General features: G+C 41.6%; 1 protein-coding gene across 3 annotated transcripts in view; it reads right to left on the reverse strand.

Annotated features, from left to right (window-relative positions):
• The window catches only part of rubcnl (rubicon like autophagy enhancer), a 63,878-nt gene that overhangs the window by 10,416 nt on the left and 34,108 nt on the right, over window positions 1-19,354 (reverse strand). For 2 of the 3 annotated variants that reach the window (XM_041212010.1, XM_041212007.1), the window contains 7 exons: window positions 18,776-18,910; window positions 17,745-17,796; window positions 16,297-16,414; window positions 12,423-12,568; window positions 8,737-8,801; window positions 3,890-4,128; window positions 3,249-3,310 (listed from right to left, as the gene is read on the reverse strand). In XM_041212010.1, coding sequence (XP_041067944.1) covers window positions 3,249-3,310; window positions 3,890-4,128; window positions 8,737-8,801; window positions 12,423-12,568; window positions 16,297-16,414; window positions 17,745-17,796; window positions 18,776-18,910 — 817 coding nt within the window. The remainder of the gene's footprint in view (window positions 1-3,248; window positions 3,311-3,889; window positions 4,129-8,736; window positions 8,802-12,422; window positions 12,569-16,296; window positions 16,415-17,744; window positions 17,797-18,775; window positions 18,911-19,354) is intronic. The other variant, XM_041212009.1, reaches the window with a different exon arrangement.

The raw sequence follows: 19,354 nt of genomic DNA on the forward strand, positions 1-19,354 counted from the left end.
AAGAGGGAATGGAGAATGCATTAGACTGCAGGATGAGGGTGGCTAGCACTTGTACGACTATACTCAGCAAGAACGCGATAGTTTCAACATTTGTTACTGTGGGACTAGGCATTTGACAATCATCGTTCAGTAAATTACATTAAGGTTTGCTGGATAATGTGTGTCAGCGGTTGCTGAGCTTGTAGTGCATTGCAGGAATGAAATAGCTGCTGTCTATGCCCATGTGCAGCAATCCATAGAAATATGTTAAAAGCAAAAAAAAAATGCGGATGCTGGAAATCCAAAACAAAAAAATAAAAATACCTGGAAAAACTCAGCAGGTCTGACAGCATCTGCAGAGAGGAACACAGTTAACATTGAGTCCGTATGACTCTTCAACAGAACTAAGGAAAAATAAGAGAGGTGAAATATAAACTGGTTTAAGGAGGGGTGGGACAGGTAGAGCTGGATAGAGGGCCAGTGATAAGTGGAGATTGCCAAAAGATGTCATAGACAAAAGGACAAAGAGGTGTTGCTGGTGGTGATATTAGCTAAGAAATGTGCTAATAGGTGACATTAAGGGTAGAAAGCAGGACGAGCAAGGTACAGATAGCCCTAGTGGGGGGGGGAAGGGATCGAAATAGGCTAAAAGGTAGAGATAAAACAATGGATGGAAATACATTTAAAAATAAAGGAAGGAAATAGGTGGGAAAAGAAAATCTATATAAATTATTGGGAAAAAAGGGGGATCGGAAAGGGGGTAGGGATGGAGGAGAGAGTTCATGATCTAAAGTTGTTGAACTCAATATTCAGTCCAGAAGGCTGAAAAGTGCCTAGTCAGAAGATGAGGTGCTGTTCCTCCAGTTTGCGTTGAGCTTCACTGGAACAATGCAGCAAGCCAAGGACAGACATGTGGGCATGAGAGCAGGGTGGAGTGTTGAAATGACCAGCGACAGGGAGGTCTGGGTCATGCTTGCGGACAGACCGAAGGTGTTCCGCAAAGCAGTCACCCAGTCTGCGTTTGGTCTCTCCAATGTAGAGGAAACCGCATTGGGAGCAGCGAATGCAGTAGACTAAATTGAGGGAAGTGCAAGAGAAATGATGCTTCACTTGAAAGGAGTGTTTGGGCCCTTGGACAGTGAGGAGAGGGGAAGTAAAGGGGCAGGTGTGGCACCTTCTGCAGTTGCATGGGAAGGTGCCGTGGGAGGGGGTTGAGGCGTAGGGGGTGATGGAGGAGTGGACCAGGGTGTCCCAGAGGGAATGATCCCTGTGGAATACCACCAGGGGGAGTGAAGGGAAGATGTGTTTGGTGGTGGCATCATGCTGGAGTTGGCGGAAATGGCGGAGGATGATCCTTTGAATGCGGAGGCTGGTGGGGTGATAAGTGAGGACAAGGGGAACCCTATCATGGTTCTGGGAGGGAGAGGAAGGTGTGAGGGCAGATGCATAGGAGATGGGCCAGACACAGTTGAGGGCCCTATCAACCACAGTGGGTGGAAAACTTCGGTTAAGGAAGGAAGACAGACATGACAGAGGAACTGTTTTTGAAAGTGGCATCGTCAGAACAGATGTGACAGAGGTGAAGGACTGAGAGAATGGGATGGAGTCCTTTCAGGAAGCAGGGTGTGAGGAGCTGTAGTCAAAAGGTAGCTGTGGGAGTCGGTAGGCTTGTAGTGAATATTGGTGGACAGTCTATCACCAGAAATTGAGACAGAGACGTCAAGGAAGGGAAGTGTCAGAGATGGACCATGTGAAAATGGAGGGGTGGAAATTGGAAGCAAAATTAATAAATTTTTCCAGGTCCAGACGAGAGCATGAAGCAGCACCGAAGCAGTCATCGATGTACTGGAGAAAGAGTTATGGGAGGGGGCCGGAGTAGGAGTGGAACAAGGAATGTTCCACTTACCCCATAAAGTGACAGGCATAACCGGGCCCATGCGGGTACCCACATCTTTTACTTGGAGGAAGTGAGAGGAGTTTAAGGAGAAATTGCTCAGTGAGAGAACAAGATCAGCCAGACGGAGGATAGTGATGGTGGATGGGGATTGTTCGGGCCTCTGTTCGAGGAAGAAGCGGAGAGCCCTCAGACCATCCCGGTGGGGGATGGAGGTGTAGAGGGATTGGTCGTCCATGGTGAAGAGGGGGCGGTTGGAGCCAGGGAACTGGAAATTGTTGATATGATGTAGGGTGTCAGAGGAATCACGGATGTAGGCGGGAAGGGACTGGACAAGGGAAGATAGAATGGAGTCAATATAGCAAAAAATTAGTTCCGTGGGGCAGGAACAGGCTGACACGATCGGTCTGCCAGGACAGTCCTGTTTGTGGATTTTGGGTAGGAGGTAGAAGTGGGCTGTCCGTGATTGGAAGCTGTGGAAGGAAGATCTCCAGAGGAGATGAGGTCAGTAACAGTCCTGGAAACAATGGCTTGATGATGTTCAGTGGTGGGGTCATGGTCCAGGGAGAGGTAGGAGGAAGTGTCTGTGAGTTAATGCTCAGCCTCTGCGAGGTAGAGGTCAGTGCGCCAGACAACAACAGCACCACCCTTGTCAGCAGGTTTAATAACAATGTCAGGGTTGGACCTGAGAGAACGGAGTGCAGCAGGTTCAGAGAGAGACAGTTTAGTATGTTAATTGCAGTAAACCAGATAAACCCAACGTGCTTTTTTGAGATCACTTTCTGCAGGTTACTACTTATGCAGTTTAACTCAAATCTAACCACCGATTTGAGGAGGCAAAGGGGGAAATGGGGAGACAGGACATCAATATAACTAATGCCTTTCAGAACCAACCAACATCCCAAAGCAATTTACAGCAAATGATATTCTTATGGAAATGCCATCACCACTAATTTAGGAAACACAGCAGCTAATTTGTACACAACAAATTCCTAGAAACAGCATGTGATAATGACCAACTCATCTGCTTTTGTGATGAGACAAATTTTGGCCAGAACATGGAGGATAAATCCCCTGCTCTTCTTCAAAATGTTCGTCATGAGATCTTTTACATCCACTGCAGAGAGAAGATAAAGCCTTGGTTTAACATCCAAAAGACAGCATCTTCAACAGTATAGCACTTCTGCAGTGCTGCACCGAGTGTATCACCCTAGGTTGTGTGCTCGAATCCTGGAGTAACACATGAACCTACAAACTTCTGACTCAGGGGCAAGAGTGCTACCAACTGAGGAACTTGACAAATAATGCTAGGCAAGTGGTTAAATTAATTCTACACAACCATCTGGTTGTACAAGTTTAAATACAGGTAAGGTACCTTTCAGCCAATCTGCAGGTTCTTAGCAGCTTTTTGATCTGAATCAACTGTTCTTGAATTTCCTGATTTAAAAAAAAGGGTTCTGTATTATTGCATTGCCACTTACTGATATGAATAGTTACCTACAACCAAAAACAAATCAAAAAAGCAACAAACATTTAAAAGCTAGTTTTTCAGGAAAAGCTTGCTGCCTTTAAGTGCACAATTCAAATTATGAGCAGTTTATGGTTGTCAACATGGCCAGAGGGCACTGCAACTTCAGCAGTGGCTCCATTGTGTGGACAAGGGCAGCAAGTGCATGCGAACATCAATCTTGTAATACTATATCTCAACTTAGAAATCTATCACCATTCATTCACAGTCACTGGGTCAGAACTTTGGAACTCTCCACCTAACAGCATTGAGTACCGTTAATGCACAGACAGCAGCAATTCAAGGCCACAACTCACCTTCAGGGACAACTCAGGATAGGCAACTAATTCCAGCCTTTTCAATGATACCCATATCCCAGTAATGGGAAATAAATTGATCAAGATACCATTCCTTTAGTAGCAATCATTTAGAACTTGCATCATTAACTAAATCAAATAGATTCTAGTCATCCTACGTCTATAATCGCACAAGCATGAATAGCCACACACCTTGGCCTTTCTCAGTTCTTTTACTTTGTTGTAAAGGGACTTGTTGATGTAGAATATATTGAATAGTGGATCGTGCCATATACTTTCCAACAGCTGTTTGGAGAAATGGCAGACAGGTTGCTTGCTGAAATCCCACTTCATTAGGATTCGACCAGGAATTGGAGATTCCTCATTGTGGTGACAGCATTCACAGAAGTACTTCCCCAAGTACTCACAGTAACGGAGCTTTTTGATGTATTCTGCCAGGGAAAAGAAATATATTAAGAAGTGCTCCATTCTAAAATATCTGTTGAGTTGTAATGCATTAAATCTTGCTTTACTACATAACTAAGGCTTCAAGTGTATTGTCCCAAGTTGTACTAGGGTGTTTAATAACAGTTGCATTGCAAGCAGGGAATCAAAGTTATACTGCCTGACAACAAGTGGGGCAGAAGTGTGGGGAAGAAATTACAACTGCTAATTGCAGCACATCTTTCCCACGTAAGGCCCGAAATATTGCTGCAATGCCAAATGAGTTAGTTATACTGCAGGTCTCAGGTGGAGTCAAGCAAAAGCCCAGTGTTTCAGCACAGGACATCAAAACCCAGACAACAGAACCATGGATATCAAATGTGGTCAGAACAGTGACCTAAGCCAACGACAGCACAACTATTGTTTGAATGCATTTCTAAATTATGTGCCCGAGTGCTCCCAAGATATATTTGCACATACAAATTACTGAGAATAACCCACTAAAACTACTATCTGAGTATTGCTGAAAAAAAAAAGAGACATGCCGTTGAAGCTCTGTCTTACACATCAGGATCACGAGAATATCAATTGTAATGGGAACAGTTTATATTGCATGAGAAAAGAGGCGTGCTAATTGGTTGACAAGTGGACTGATTGGTAGAGGCATTGCCATGGAAAATAGCAGCAGGAAACAGTTAACTGCCAAGCTTTTATTTAAATTCAAACCAGGCAGGTAGACCACTGTTCAGTCAAGGCATTGCCATGGCTGACTCCAAGCTTTTGTTTAGTTGGAAAAAGGACATGTTCCTATCTGCCAAAGACAGGGGCCCACGTGAATATGTAGCGTCTAGTGCATGTAAGTGAGCCACACTGCATAATTAAAGTGGTTGTCAGTGTAACACTTAGCACAATCAGAATTTTTTAACGAGTGCTGTCCAAACATGGAATCACATCTAATGTTGGACACCATGGGCCATAACCTCCAATTAGCATCAGAAAGTGCTGGCCCACAAGAATTAGAATACCTACTTACCTGGTTTTGAAAATTACGTTGCCAATTCCGTTCGCCAGAGCTGCTTGGGGCCTGCATTGAAAAGACACCTCGCAACCCCCAACGAAGTGCAACTTCAGCATATTCAAGGAGGCTACACCTCATTTTTTTTAAAAAGGGCGCTTGCTGTAAAGAGGGTAAGTTGAAAGGGCCAGTGAAATTGACAGGTCAGGGAAGGTAAGTGTCTAAGGTAAAGGCATAGGATTTGTGGCTGGGGCAGGGGTGGGGGTGGTCAGTGTTTGGTCTGTGTCTTCATAATTACTCAAGTTAGAAGAGGTTTTAATTCTAACGTTTTCTGGGTAACTATTGATATAGCCCTGGTGGAACCATCTGAAGTTTGAGATTTAAACCGCATTTCTTGGATGGTTCCTGGCACAGCACAATTGTCCAGAGGAAGTGCGTACTTCTGGGTAATCGCCATGCAACCCTTTACCCAAGAACTTTCCAGAGGGATTCCCCAGCACATCTTTGCCCACGCCCACCCCCCCCCAAATCCAATACTAGGGGGATCAGAAGTTACAGGCTTATATCTTGAGCTTTGCAAGCATGGGCTGGTTGGGTACAGAGTCAGTACTTTGCCTGTTGCAAACAGCCCAAGGGATGTACCTTTTGATGTGATCGTTGGGACATATGGCCTACATACCTGGCATCACACCAGCACCAAAATTCAACACAGCATTACTTATGTGGCAGGCAGAACATCTTTTTGGCTTGATGGTAGCATCCTAGTGGAGCGTGAAACAGCTAGCTTCAACTGTTGCCCAAACTACTACCTCCTGATAGCTATTGGCTATAAGTTTACATTTTCCTTTCCTCCAAATAAAGGTGGTGATGTGCAGACTGGTAGAGTCACTGGCACCAAGTGACTTCTATATTATCCAATGACTTTCATATGCCAGTATGGATAAAGAATGGCAACAAGATATTTGTTGATAGAGGACAGTTGAGCATCACCAGGTCCACACGTGCATTAAGACCCGATTTCCCTCCTTTCACCCTGGTTTGAAAAGTTCAGTTCCACATCATGCAGTACAATTAATTGCTGGGTTACTTGGAAGTGCTTCAAATGGATTTCAAATATTACCTCACCATTACCATCTCATCTTCATACACCATGTCCAAACTAGAGACTGCAATGCTGCACAATAAAGAAACTACAAAGCCTATCTGGACAAATGTCCCTTCCTATATGTGAAATGCCCATTCTCTCAACAGGGCTAATAACAGTCCCATAAAAGTCAGGAATTACTATGAGAGAAAAAAAGTCCAAATCACTTCAGGGTAAATGTCTTTATCCAGTCCTGAATTGAAATTGCTGCATTGAAAGCTTCAAGTTGGCCATCACAAATAATCTCAGCTATTTTCCCCCACCATTCTTGTTCAATTGGCAATAGCTCAGTCACCGATTATTTGAGCTGGAGGCTGAAGAATACCAAGGCATTTTGCATTCGGTCACCTACACCTAAACATAGGTCCGAAAAGATCTTGGAATCCTCAATTGCTGTAAAAGCATTGTCTAAGTAGCTAGCTGGTGATGCAGAATGATGCCAATGGCACAGGTTCAATCCCCTGTGCCAGCTGTAGTTGTTCATGGAGGCCTGCCTCCTTATCTGGCCTCATGCTTGTGGAGTGGTGCCCCTCAAACTATATATCACCAATTGTCTCTCTTCAAATGGATCTCTCCATGTCCCTTTGTGGATTATGGCTAATTACAATGTTGAGGATGGAGCAGGATGCAGCACTTTCCTCATGACAAGTGATGAGACAACCAACATCATTGCACCAGATTTGATGAGAAAAACTGCCTCTTTTTCCACAAAGCAATTGCTTGTGATTTTTGGCATAAACAATAAGTTTAAAAGGTTAAAAGAATATTGGCCTTTATCTAAAGAGGCTGGAATACAAAAGAAAATTTATGCTTCAGTTTTACACCGTCATGGTCAGATCCCAATCAGGAGAATAGTGTTTACTTCTGGGCATCACATCTCAGGGTATAATGGCCAGAAAAAGAGGTATCGCTCAGATTATCCAGAATTTAACCTATTAAGCCCCAGTATAATTCTGAGGACAAGCATTAACTTGTCTTGTGTTCCTTTGAGTTTAGAAGGTCAAAGGGTGATCTAATACAGGGGTTCTCAAATTGGACCCAACCCACAGTGGTGGTGGGGTTGTGGGGCGGGGGGATGCAGCATGGAAGCAGGGGGCAAGACATGGGCAACCTCCAATGGTGCAGTGGTCAAGAGGAAACAAGTGAGGAATGGCCAAAAGGTGTGTTCTTCTCACTCTGGGCTCCTGCCAAAGATTGATAGACACATTCACCTTGCTGTCATTTGCAAATAAAATCATTTCAAAACAGCTCTTTAAATCTAACACCTCATGTTGAGTATTATATAGTGGTGGGGTGTGGTGTCGGTCATTCCCAATCCATCTGAAAAAGCATCCTTCAACTTATTTTAAACCTCTTGATTAGGTCAAAGAGTTGTAGGGTAGTGTTTCTCATGTGTCGGTGCAGACTCGATGGGCCGAAGGGCCTCTTCTGCACTGAGATTCTGTGATAGATTCAGGGAAAATATTTCCTCTGGTGTGAGAATCAAGATAAAAAAAAAAGTACAAATTAGATTTAAGCCATTTGGAATTGAAATCTTCTCCCCACATGATTCAGTGCTGGAACCAATGTTAATCATCATTTACATAAGTGATTTGAAAGCTAAAAAATCATATAGCATCACAATTTGTGGATGCCACCAAATTGGGGGGTGGGTGGGGGGGAGTTTAGTTAATATGGAAGAGGACTGCAGCAAAGTACAAGGTGACATTAACGAGTTTGCAGAGTGAATATGTAGATGGCAAACGCATCTCAATATAGGCAAGTGCCAGTTGATGCAACTAATATAAAGACTTGTATTTTTATAGTGCCTTTCACAGCTACCAGACATTTCAAAGCATTTTCCAGCCAGTGAGGTAAAGTCACTGTTCCAATGTAGGATTTGTGGCAGCCCAAAGTCCCACAAACAGCAATGCAATAATCACTAGATAGTTTGTTTTTGTGAACTTGATTTAAAGGGATAAATATTGATTGGCATACCAGAGAGAACTCCAGCTCTTCTCTGAAATAGTGCCATAGGATCTTTTATATCCACTTGAGGGGGCAGACAGGGCCGCTATTCAACATCTCATCCAATGAAAGACAGCACCTCCAGTGTAGCATTTCCGCAGTACCGTACTGGATTATCAGCCTTGATTTTTGTGCTCAACTCCTGGAGTGGGACTTGAACTCAATCTTTTGGCTCAGGTAAGAATGCTACCAACTAAACCACTGCTGGTAGGGGGAATAAGGAGGCCACACACCATTCCTATAGCCTTGCAGAACACAGTCCATGTCATCTATACTACTATGGCTCTGCACATTGAAAATTAACAAACCTAGGAGAATTGCACCAACTGAATACAAAAAAACAATAAACAGAACAGAAATTGTTTAGGTGTCACTTTTCTGTGACCGAGTGAATACCCAGGATTCCTAAAGTCTGAGGCCACACATTATCAGATGCACTCTGCTACTTACTCTGTTCGATTGGAGTTCCACAACCAGCACACATTGAATTCTGAGCAGCTATAACCATTTCTCTCCTAACAAAAACAAATGAACAAATCACTTCAGTTCTTGCTTTGATCTAAAATCACTTTGCTTAAGAATTTTACTTGCAAAAAGATTTACAAAAAAACAATAAATTTTATACATAGACAAGGGAAAGGAAACCATTTTATCAGGTGGAAAATAGGTTCCACATTTGTTCACAGACAGCAAGTTAACAACCATTTGGATTTTTGTAAATAGGAGGCCACTAGTTTTTTTTTAAAAAAGAGAAAGCTGCATCAGACAACTTCACAAATTCTTTCCTGAAGACTGAATTTTAGCAAGTTGATTCTCCTCAAAGGCTTGGGCATTAAGATCTTAAAAGTAATCAAATTATGAAGCATCATCAGGGGCAGGACCCAATTTTCATCTTTTCAGGAGCATAGTCAAGCTGTCCCAGTACATCTACAACTCTGTGCAGGTATGTCCTGTCCACAAAAAAACAGGGCAAATCCAAACTACCAATTATCGCCTCATCAGCCTACTGTGAGAGATGGAAGGCATCAACAACAATACTAACCAGCCACACTTACCAATAACCTGCTCACTGGTGCTCAGTTCTGCCAGGACCACCCAGCTCCAGATCTCATTACAGTTTTCAACCAAACACGGACCAAAAAAGGGAGCTGAATTCAAGAGGCAAGGCAAGACTAACTGCCCTGGGCATCAAGGAGCCCTAGCAAAACTGAAGTCAACAGGAATCACAGGGAAAACTCTCCACTAGCTGGAGTCATAGATCCTAACATAGAACTGCATTGTGCTGCCTTCACTGTCACTGGGTCAGAATCCTCAAACTCCCCAACAGCACTGTGGGTGTATTTACACCACATGGACTGCAGTGGTTCAAGGCAGCAACTCACCACCACCTCCTCAAGAACAATTAGGGATGGGCAATAAATGCTGGCTCTGCCAGCAATGCCAAATTCCATGACCAAATATTTAAGAAGATAGATTTACAAGCTGCAGTATTTCTTCAAATTTGACTTCAGGAAATCTAAATGTGCAGATCTACAGAAACTGAATGTAACACTGTTTGCACTAGTTACTAGCTCTCCCAGCCTAAAACCAAATGGTCCTTTGTAACCAGTGACAAACACCAATTGGTGACTTGGGAAATCAAGGGCAGCCACATATTCATCATCCTGCAGCCCCAGTTCCCAAGCAGTGTGCATTTATAATACAGGTTAATATTAACCTCAATGTTAACAGACTGAAGTGCAGGAATGAATGGGTTACAGTAGCTTTTCCCCTATTTTCTTAGATTAATGCATGAAGTATTAAAGAAACTTTGCACACGGACAGTCCCCACTCTTTCAAACACACAGTTATACAGGGATGGGCACGGGCAAACAATTAAAAATCTTGAAAGTTACAAAACACTGCTTGCCCTGTCCAAACCTGAGTGCATGACCTCACATCCAGCTCAACACCAAGTTGAGCTACATATCACATTATAGGCACATCAGGGTCACCCATCACATTGCTACAATCAGGGTAGGAGGAGTGCACAGTTGATTTAGCCCCACTCACTACTCCACAGGTTGTAACATTAGTTTAAATGTTCAATTCACTCAAGATAGCCAGTTATTTACCTTCACTACGGTTACTCAGAATAAGATTTTAACCAGACTCCTTTCAGTAAAGAAACTTTAGTTTATTATGAAACGAGTCTTGAATAGAAAAACAAAGTTTATCAATATATAGTATGGAATATGAAATTATACTAATTACTCTTTGGAGATACCAAGTGTCTCTCACACAAAACACAATGAAATAATAAAAATGAAGGAATTCAGCCAAAGGTTAAAAGTCAGTGGTTCAAAGACAAAGATAGATGGAGTTCTTAAAATGGCATCCAGGTTATACGGTTGGTGTCTCAGCACTGAGTTGCAAAACAATGACACTGCTTTCCAGGCAGACTCATGGAATACTGGAGAGTGCTCTATTCCAGCATGTAGAACTTCCCAGGAACAGCTTATATTCACTTCCAGCTGTGGACTGGATCTGGACTGCAAAAAGGCTGTTGTCTTTCCTCAAGCAGTTGGTCCTTCTCAAAAGCAAAACCAAAAACCTACTTTTAAAAAGTCTTCCAGGCATGATTCCCCATACCACTCCACTCCCACTGCAGAGCCATAAAAGCTATGTGACCCCCTTTGTACACAGTTCACCAGGGTCAGGAGATTGACAGCTCCCCCCCTCCCCCACCAACTGCTTTAACACACTTTGTAAAGAGATGTATTTTTCCAAGAATAGCAATCCTGCATTAAGGGGAGTGTCTTTGGAAACAAATTCTTCCAGAATGTTCTCAGTCCTTGAAGATAAACCATTTTCTGTGATTAGCGCTCTTGACATCAAGACCAAAAACTTCCATCTCAAAAATATAACCACCCTTGCTCCTACCCATCCATCGCTTGACATTTCCCCCCCGCCCTCCCCTCACTCTACTCTATATTAAAAGTCAGAATCTTGAAAATTTTTAGACCATCCGTCACCCCTCTCTGTTTCAAGGGGAACAGTTTGAACTGTTCCAACTGATATCCCTCATCCCTGGTAAACTTCCTCCGTAATCTAAGGTCTTTTCATCCTTGTTGTGAAGAGTGGTATCCAGAATATTCCAATGGAAGCCTAACCAGTGATTTAACAAGTTGTAGCATGATCCCTCATGTTTTAAACTGAAGTAACCCCTATGCTTTAGCCACCTCATCAGCCTGCCCTGCTACCTACAAAGGTTTGTATATATGGATACCAAGGTGCCTCTGCTCATCTACACTTTAACATCATGCCATTTATTGTTAACATTCTCATGTTAACAAGTTGTGAATTCGAATTCAATATGCCAATTTGTGGGCAGGCACCAGAAGAGTCACCATGAAAGCTGCCAGATATTCATCAAGTTCTTAATGGTTCACTAATGCAGATCAGGGAAAGGAACCTATGGCCCCTCTTCTGGTCTGACTTATACGCAATTTCATGACTTTTAACCTTTGGCTGAATTCCTTCATTTTTATTATTTCATGATATGCAGTTGACTCAATACCTTATAAGTAACAGGCACCGCCACCTCTGGAGGGAAAACAGGACTGGGCAACAAATGCAACCTTGCCATCATCCACATCCAGAACCCTAGTATATTTTTACAAGAGCTAATACAAATGGTCATATGATGCTTCCTTGAGGCAGAAATATTCTATATGAGCACTTATTTCAGAGTTGGTTTAAAAATCTTTCAATCCCCTCAAAAAATTGCTCATTCATAGGCGATACAAACTAATGCTGAGTACCAGTAATTGACAAATTTCTTTAACAAGTGATGTTTCAGAACGATTTCAAAACAGATAGCAGTGCCCACTTAGCCAGTTGTTCTTCAGTTACAAGGGAGGAACAATGACTAGTCTTCAGAATATGTAACAAATAAGTAGCTTTAAATAAATTAACCTCAGTTACTGAAAACTGAATTTGCTGGATTTAAAAATCAGAATTTGGCATGAAATATTAAGTTTCTTTCCATGATCTAGTTGACAAAATTTACCTTGACTGATGCTTTACTCCACATCATGTGCAATCAATTAATAGTTGCATGACTTGTGCTGGAAGCTATATCTGGCTGTACTTACCTCTGTGGTGCATGAATGAAGAAGAGAATTTGAAAGCGAGGTGGGGCCCAGTCTGTAGTTCCCCTCAATCGGGAGTTTAATTTGAAGTCTGCTGTCAGATCCACTGATTCTTCAGCACCAGGCAAAGTGTCCTTCAGTGGGAGAAACTGGAGTTGGGGGAAGAAGCACCCACATTAAACTAGTTCAGTGGTCTCTATAAAAAGTAAAGAGGAGTCTGTGCTATGCAGTACAGTCCATCAAGTTGATCCATACATGTTAAAAAAATGTACTGTTTACTTTCAACACTTTGCAACCCGAGTTGGTGAGGTGGGGGAGAGGAGAAGAGAGATTAGTATCTTGGGGTCAGGTGTTTGCTGAAATCAAAATGGGTCTTATGTTTGATATCACAGTTGGCTTCAGTTTGTTTATGCACATCCACATTTTTAAACATTCATTTCACCAATTATATCAAAGCCACTTATATCCTCTCTTCATAAAGGATAAAAAAAAGTGCCAGCAACAACAGACTAAGCAAATGTCAATTTCTGTGAATTTAGCCCATTAAGTTTGAAAATTAAATAAAACACAGCCCCAGCATTGAAGTTACTCCACCATCTGCATCATAGGTGACCCGCTGGGATTTGGCAAACTCAACAGTGACAAACAAGCACTGGCTGGAGAGTTTTGTTTTGGTGAAAGTCTGACAGAAAAATGAATTAGAAATTGTGCCAACCTACTTCATACAATAGACTCTTCTTCACTTAAGAGACTAGGACCATAAGCAACAATTTGAAGCTAGTAAAAAGTTGGACAATTTGGGAGTTTAAGAAAATGCAAAGTATGGACTACAGTAGAACTGGTTTAAAAGTGGGTTGATTGGTCCATTGAAAACAGTCCTCAGGAAGTACCAAAGTGCTTCAGTCCTTGAAGTAGGCTTGAAGTCATATTCCAATACATTCCCTGTATTGTTTAGGTCATTAAAGGCTTCATTTGTGCAATAATTCTAATCAAAACAGCCTACTACAGCACAAGGAGCAGCAATTGGAAAATTAAAACAGAATGCTGGAAATAAAACAGGAGGTCAGAAAGAATCAGGATAAAGATCCACATCTCTGTCCTTAGCACAGATGCTGACTGACCTGGGTGTCATCAGCACCTCCCATTTCAGTTTCTAGCATTTACAATTTTTTTCTCTTATTGTTATCATCTCAGAAAAAGGGTCAACTGTGACTCAGCATTAGCAATCCTGCCTCAGGGTCATAAGGTTATGGGTCCAAGTCCAAGTCCCAGTCCAGAGACTTGAATAAGTCATCTATACCGACACTAGTGCAGTGCTCGGAGTGGTGCACTGTTAGAGATGCTGTGTTTTGGGATGAAATGCTAAACCACAGCCCTGTCTGCCCTCAGGTAGAAATCTCATGGCTGGCACTATTCAAAGGGGATTCACGGAGTTTTCCTGGCCATTTTATATGTTGGCTGAAACAAACAAAGAATTCCCTTTGCCATTTGTGGGCCCATGCTGTGGACAAAAATTTCCAACCATTTCTGACATTACAATAGAGTGCAATTCAGAAATATTTCACTGATTGTAAAGTGTTTTTTGACATTCTACTATATAAATGCAAGGCTCTTTCAAATGGCCCTCGACTTAAATTCTATGGCTGACAATTCGTTTACCGACTGCAATGAGGAGTGTGTTAGGTACAGACCGAGTTCATTGTTGTTGACTGGATTTCCCATACAGTGAAGCAATGGAAGGATTGAGATTTCACCCCCCCCCAACCCTTACAGGGGTCACATTGTCTTATGCCTTCCACACTCAGCTGCATGTCCACCACTTCATTTGCAAAACAAGTGGCAGTGCCATTGGTGGGGACCAACAATTTACATGTACACAATGCTATTAGTGCAGTAAAAACCCGAAGGCCTTTACACCGAAGAAAGATATTCACCCAAGCAGAAGAGTGAAGAATGATTATCAAAAGCACATTTGAAGGGAGGAAGCTTCTAAAGACAAAGAGAAATGGCAACATTGAAGGTTTTAGCATGGTGCCCAGAGAGTAGGCCATTACCGTACCAAAGAAAGTGGAAAGGAGGCCAGAGAGAAAAGGTTTGGGATGTCAAATCAGAGACCAAAGAATTCAGTCAAGGTGTGTGCCTACATTAGGTTGCATAGGCAGAATGGAGCATGGCTGTTTGGGAACTGAGGGGAAGATTTGTAAACAAGGGTTCTTACGAGGACAAGTTATGTTGGAGATGGGCGCAAAAAGCCTTGCTTTGAATCAGAAGGTCCGGGGTTTTAATTTTATTCCAGACATTTGAGCTCAATCTAGACAGACAGCCCAGTGCAGTACTGAGTGTGTTCTGCATGGTCAGAGGTGCCATCCATTGGTTGAGGCATTAAACCAAAGCCCTGCCTGCCCCTTCAGTTGACACGATAGATCCACATTACAGTTCTGAGAGAAGTTGAATTAGTATTAAAAACAGTGCTGGAGAAACTAATGGGACTGAAAGCTGATAAATCCCCAGGGCCAAAAAATAGTTGGTTGTCATCTTCCAAAATTCCGTTGATTCTGGAACAGTCCTGGCAGATTGGAGGGTGGCAAATGTAACCCCACTATTTAAAACAAAAAAAGGGAAAAAACCAAAACACGAAATTATAAGCCAGTTAGCCCAACATCAGTGGTAGGGAAAATGCTAGAGTCTAAAGCATGTGATGTCAATAGGATTAGACAAAGGCAACATGGATTTATTAAAGGGAAATCATGTTTGACAAACCTATGAAGTATTTTTTGAGGACATAACTAGTAGAGTAGATAAGGGAGAATTAGTGGATGTGATGTATTTGGATTTTCAGAAAGCCTCACTTAAGAGGTTAGTGTGACAAATTAAAGCATATGGGATTGGGGTAATATATTGACATGGATTGAGAATTGTTTAGTAGACAGGGAACAGTAGAAATAAGTGGGTCTTTTTCAGAATGGCAAGTGGTGACTAGAGGGGTATGGCAGGGATTAGCGCTCGGGCCCCTGACATTCACAATATATATCAACGATTTGGATGAGGGAACTAAATGTAATATTTCCAGGTTTGCTGACAACAAGACTACATGGGAATGTGAGTGGTCAGGTGGATTTAAAGAGGCTTCAAGGCAATTTAGACAAGTTGAGTAAGTGGGCAAATACATGTCAGATGCAGTATAAAGTGGACAAGTGTGAAGTTACCAGTTCTGGTAAAAAAAATTTAAAGGGTTGAAGCGTATAAAAATACTGACAGGGCTGGACATTTCCTCTGGCTAGGGGGTCTAGATCAGGATATAGGGTAGACCCTTTAGGACAGAGATGAGAAACTTCTTCACTCAGAGGCTGGTGAAATTGTGGAATTCTCTACCACAGAGGGCTATGGAGGCTCAGTCACAATATATATTTGAGAAGGAAATAGATAGATTTCTAGACTCCAAAGGCATCAAGGGGTATAGGGAGGGAGCAGAAGTATGACATTGAGATAGAGGATCAGCTTTGATCATATCGAATGGTGGAGCAGGCTCGAAGAGCTGAATGACCTGCTCCTATTTTTATGTTTCTATGAGTTCCCCCAGTTTTCTGGTCAGTATTTATCCCTCAACCAACAAACATTCCAGTTATCACATTGCTCTTTGTGGAACCTTAAACTGTGCATAAATTGACTGCTGCATTTCTGACATTAGAGACAACATTTTATGGTTGTTAAAGTGTTGGCTTGGATCATGAAAGGTCCTATTTAAATGCAAGTGTTTTTCTCCTTGTTTTTCCAAAAGGGAAAAAAAATCTCATTCAAATCATGCACATTAGCTAATGCATGGACTGGAACAGATGTTCTAAGGAAAGAAAGATATTTCAACATATTAACTACGTACTTTATCCAGCACCTTCTCCACCATGTCAAGGTGATGTACTTCAGTCTCCGGGGGCAACCATATTGTCCTGAACGATTTAAATAGTCGGCGAGCCAAATATTCAGCAGATAAACAGTGTCTGAAACACAAAAAAAGTACCTGCACTTTAAAAACCATTGTTATGCGCTGCAAACAAGATTGTTAGGAATAACACAAGGTTATAGGGTGACACTTAAAAAAAATACCAAGGGCTGCTATGCAAGTCAGTTTTTATTTTTACATGGAGCATTTCAATATAATGAGCTGCTTTATACATTCTCTGCAGGGATGGAACAAATAGCAGATAAAACTCAAGCCATACTTAGCCTTCTGAGGGGAAAAGTTTGAAATATGCAATGGAAGAGGTTCTGAAACTCAGGTCAGACCCCCGTAAACATAACAGTACAAAAGTTATCTTCCCGATTTGGAAGCATTCTTCCATTTCCCTCCCTTTAAAAGGATGTTTAAGTTTCATACACATCTTGGTATATTTTTTAGAAATGTGCATTTAGACCTAATTCACACTTCCTGTCTACCTATAATAGATGAAAACAGGAAAGGCTAGAAATACTCAGCATGTTTGGCAGCATCTGAGGAGGGATGGAGGGGGTGATTGAGGTGGGGGGGCGTGGTTTGGGGGACAGACAGACATTAACATTTCAGGTCAAAGACCTTTCATCAGAACTGCCCAGCTGCCAACTGGTGAAAAATTCTTCACAAATGCAGAAAGTTAACATTTTTTTTTTTAAAAATTGTTGGTATTCAAACACTGTACCACAAGAGTCAATAACTCCCAAAAGAGAAAATTCTCCTTTACCGACAGTCCATTGTACAAGATTACAACATAGGAAGGAGGATGCTATTCATCTCCTCTCACCGTTCAATTAAATCATGGCTAAACTGTTATCTTAACTCCATTTGCCTGCTTGAGTGTTCCAGATCCCTTAATATCCTTGCCATACAGAAAAAAATCTGTGGATATTTTCATTTGATGCTTAGCCTTAGCTTTTTGAAGAGAGTTCCAGATTTCCACCATCCTTCCCAACATCACTGCTGATTGGCCTAGCTGTTAAGTTCTAGACACCCAACGAAATAGATCTTATCCTCATCTCGATGGTATCCACTTGTTGGTTCAAGAACAGGATGGCCTAGAATTTGCTGAAGTGAGGCATCTCACCTCATTATCATAAAAAGAAAACAATTGCATTGTAACTTGCATGAAGCAGTGAAGCCAAGAGAGTATCCAGGAGTAGTGAATGATGGTATCAGTATACCCTCTTAACTAAGAGTTAGCCACAAAAAAGATCTCAAATACACTCAAAGATATTGCAGCCTTTGGAACTCTTGACTTTACAATGGTTTTTAAAACGTGGGACTGGCCAGAGAAGGAACATTGAACAAAGTGTCAAACACATTGAGAAAACCTTTACCTTTCTATCGACTTTAAGGGGCCATCAGAACCAAAAACCAGGTCATCAAATTCTGTAATTGAAAAAATGTTAAGAAAATGTCAAACAAGATAGCATTGCTTTCTGTCCCTCCTCAAATGGTAGAAAAATATTATACAAAACTTAAACACAACTCAAGCACAAAGTAAACCATGGATGGCCATTGAAACAAATTAACTTAATGGGTCTCATGTTAGCTTGTAACACAAAAATGTAAATGAAAGCAAGGGGTATTTTACTGGAAACACAAACTCTTATTTGAAGTCTACTGATTTACACTATAGATTTTCAATGTCGCCATCAGGACTGATAACTAAAGTCAGTTATCTACCAAAATAAACTCACCCTAGGAACACAATCAGCAGTTCCAACTTAGCATCTGTGGAGTATGCCCTACATAACACTACTTGCCTAGTAAACATTCCCAAGTTTGCAAAAAGATAAATCTAGTACAGACAATGTCAAAAAAAATCTTGACCCTATTACTTACAGACAAACAGAGGTGACTGACTGACAAGGTTGTTTTTAGGTTGCTTTTACACTATGAGCAGTCCACTAACTGCAGGCTCAACATGATGTCCCTTCACAGAATAATTAACCCCAGAACTAGAAGTGCTGTCGATCCAACACTGTTAGCCCCAAAATACTGGCCTTGTTCAAATTATCTAGTGTAGTGATGGGAGATGCACAAGTTTATAGTTGAGTACACATTTATAGGTTAAGTACTTTTACATTGTCAATATGCAAATCTGATCTCATGTATTGTACAGTGTATGTTTTCATAGAACTGATCTCAGGACCCTCTTCTACAGTCAAAATGCAGAAGTTGAAATTGCAGCTTACACAAGTCACTCTTAAAAACAGGAAGTAGAGAAAATATCTCTTCCCTAATGCGCAACCCCACCAACCCCCCCTCCACCAACCTTTCCAGGTAATTTCAAAATGATCCCCTTCCCCGATTTTGCTAATTGAGGTGAAAGATTTATAAGCTAGGTCTATTCTGACACCTGTACCTATTATCACAAAATCATCATAATCATCATCGTCACCAGCACCACCAACAGCAGCATCATCACCATTTTGTCTGTCTTCACATAGGAATTTGGAGCCAACATCAGAGGAATCATCCAACTGGGTTGTAGAGCCACCTATAAAACAGGAATGATATATTAGTTGGGTCTATTGACCTATCACTTCTGAGTCTCCACAAGGTAATTTAACCCCAGAACAAAGAGCTCACCAAACGTTCTACAATTTCCAACCTTCCTGACAAATAAGACCATTTGGTTAATCTTAACTCCTTCATTCAGAAACATCCTCCCCTCCCCCACTGCAGTATTCATTTCTGAATGCATCCAGGGGTATTCACCTTCAATGGACCTGAAGTACATTCTACGTTTTGGTCCCTTGCTGCATAAAGATCTTATTAGTCTTTAAGTTGCCTTTTGCTCATTTGAAGACATGTCCTTTGACCTATTCCCACATTTGAATTAAAATTAACACTGATAACTTCCTTCCACCTTCATTTATTATTTTGTAAACTATCAAAAGAGATAAATGAGTCATTAACAGAACAATGCTGCCTTCATAAA

The sequence above is a fragment of the Carcharodon carcharias genome, chromosome 18 (genome assembly GCF_017639515.1).
Source record: "Carcharodon carcharias isolate sCarCar2 chromosome 18, sCarCar2.pri, whole genome shotgun sequence".
Taxonomy (NCBI): domain Eukaryota; kingdom Metazoa; phylum Chordata; class Chondrichthyes; order Lamniformes; family Lamnidae; genus Carcharodon; species Carcharodon carcharias.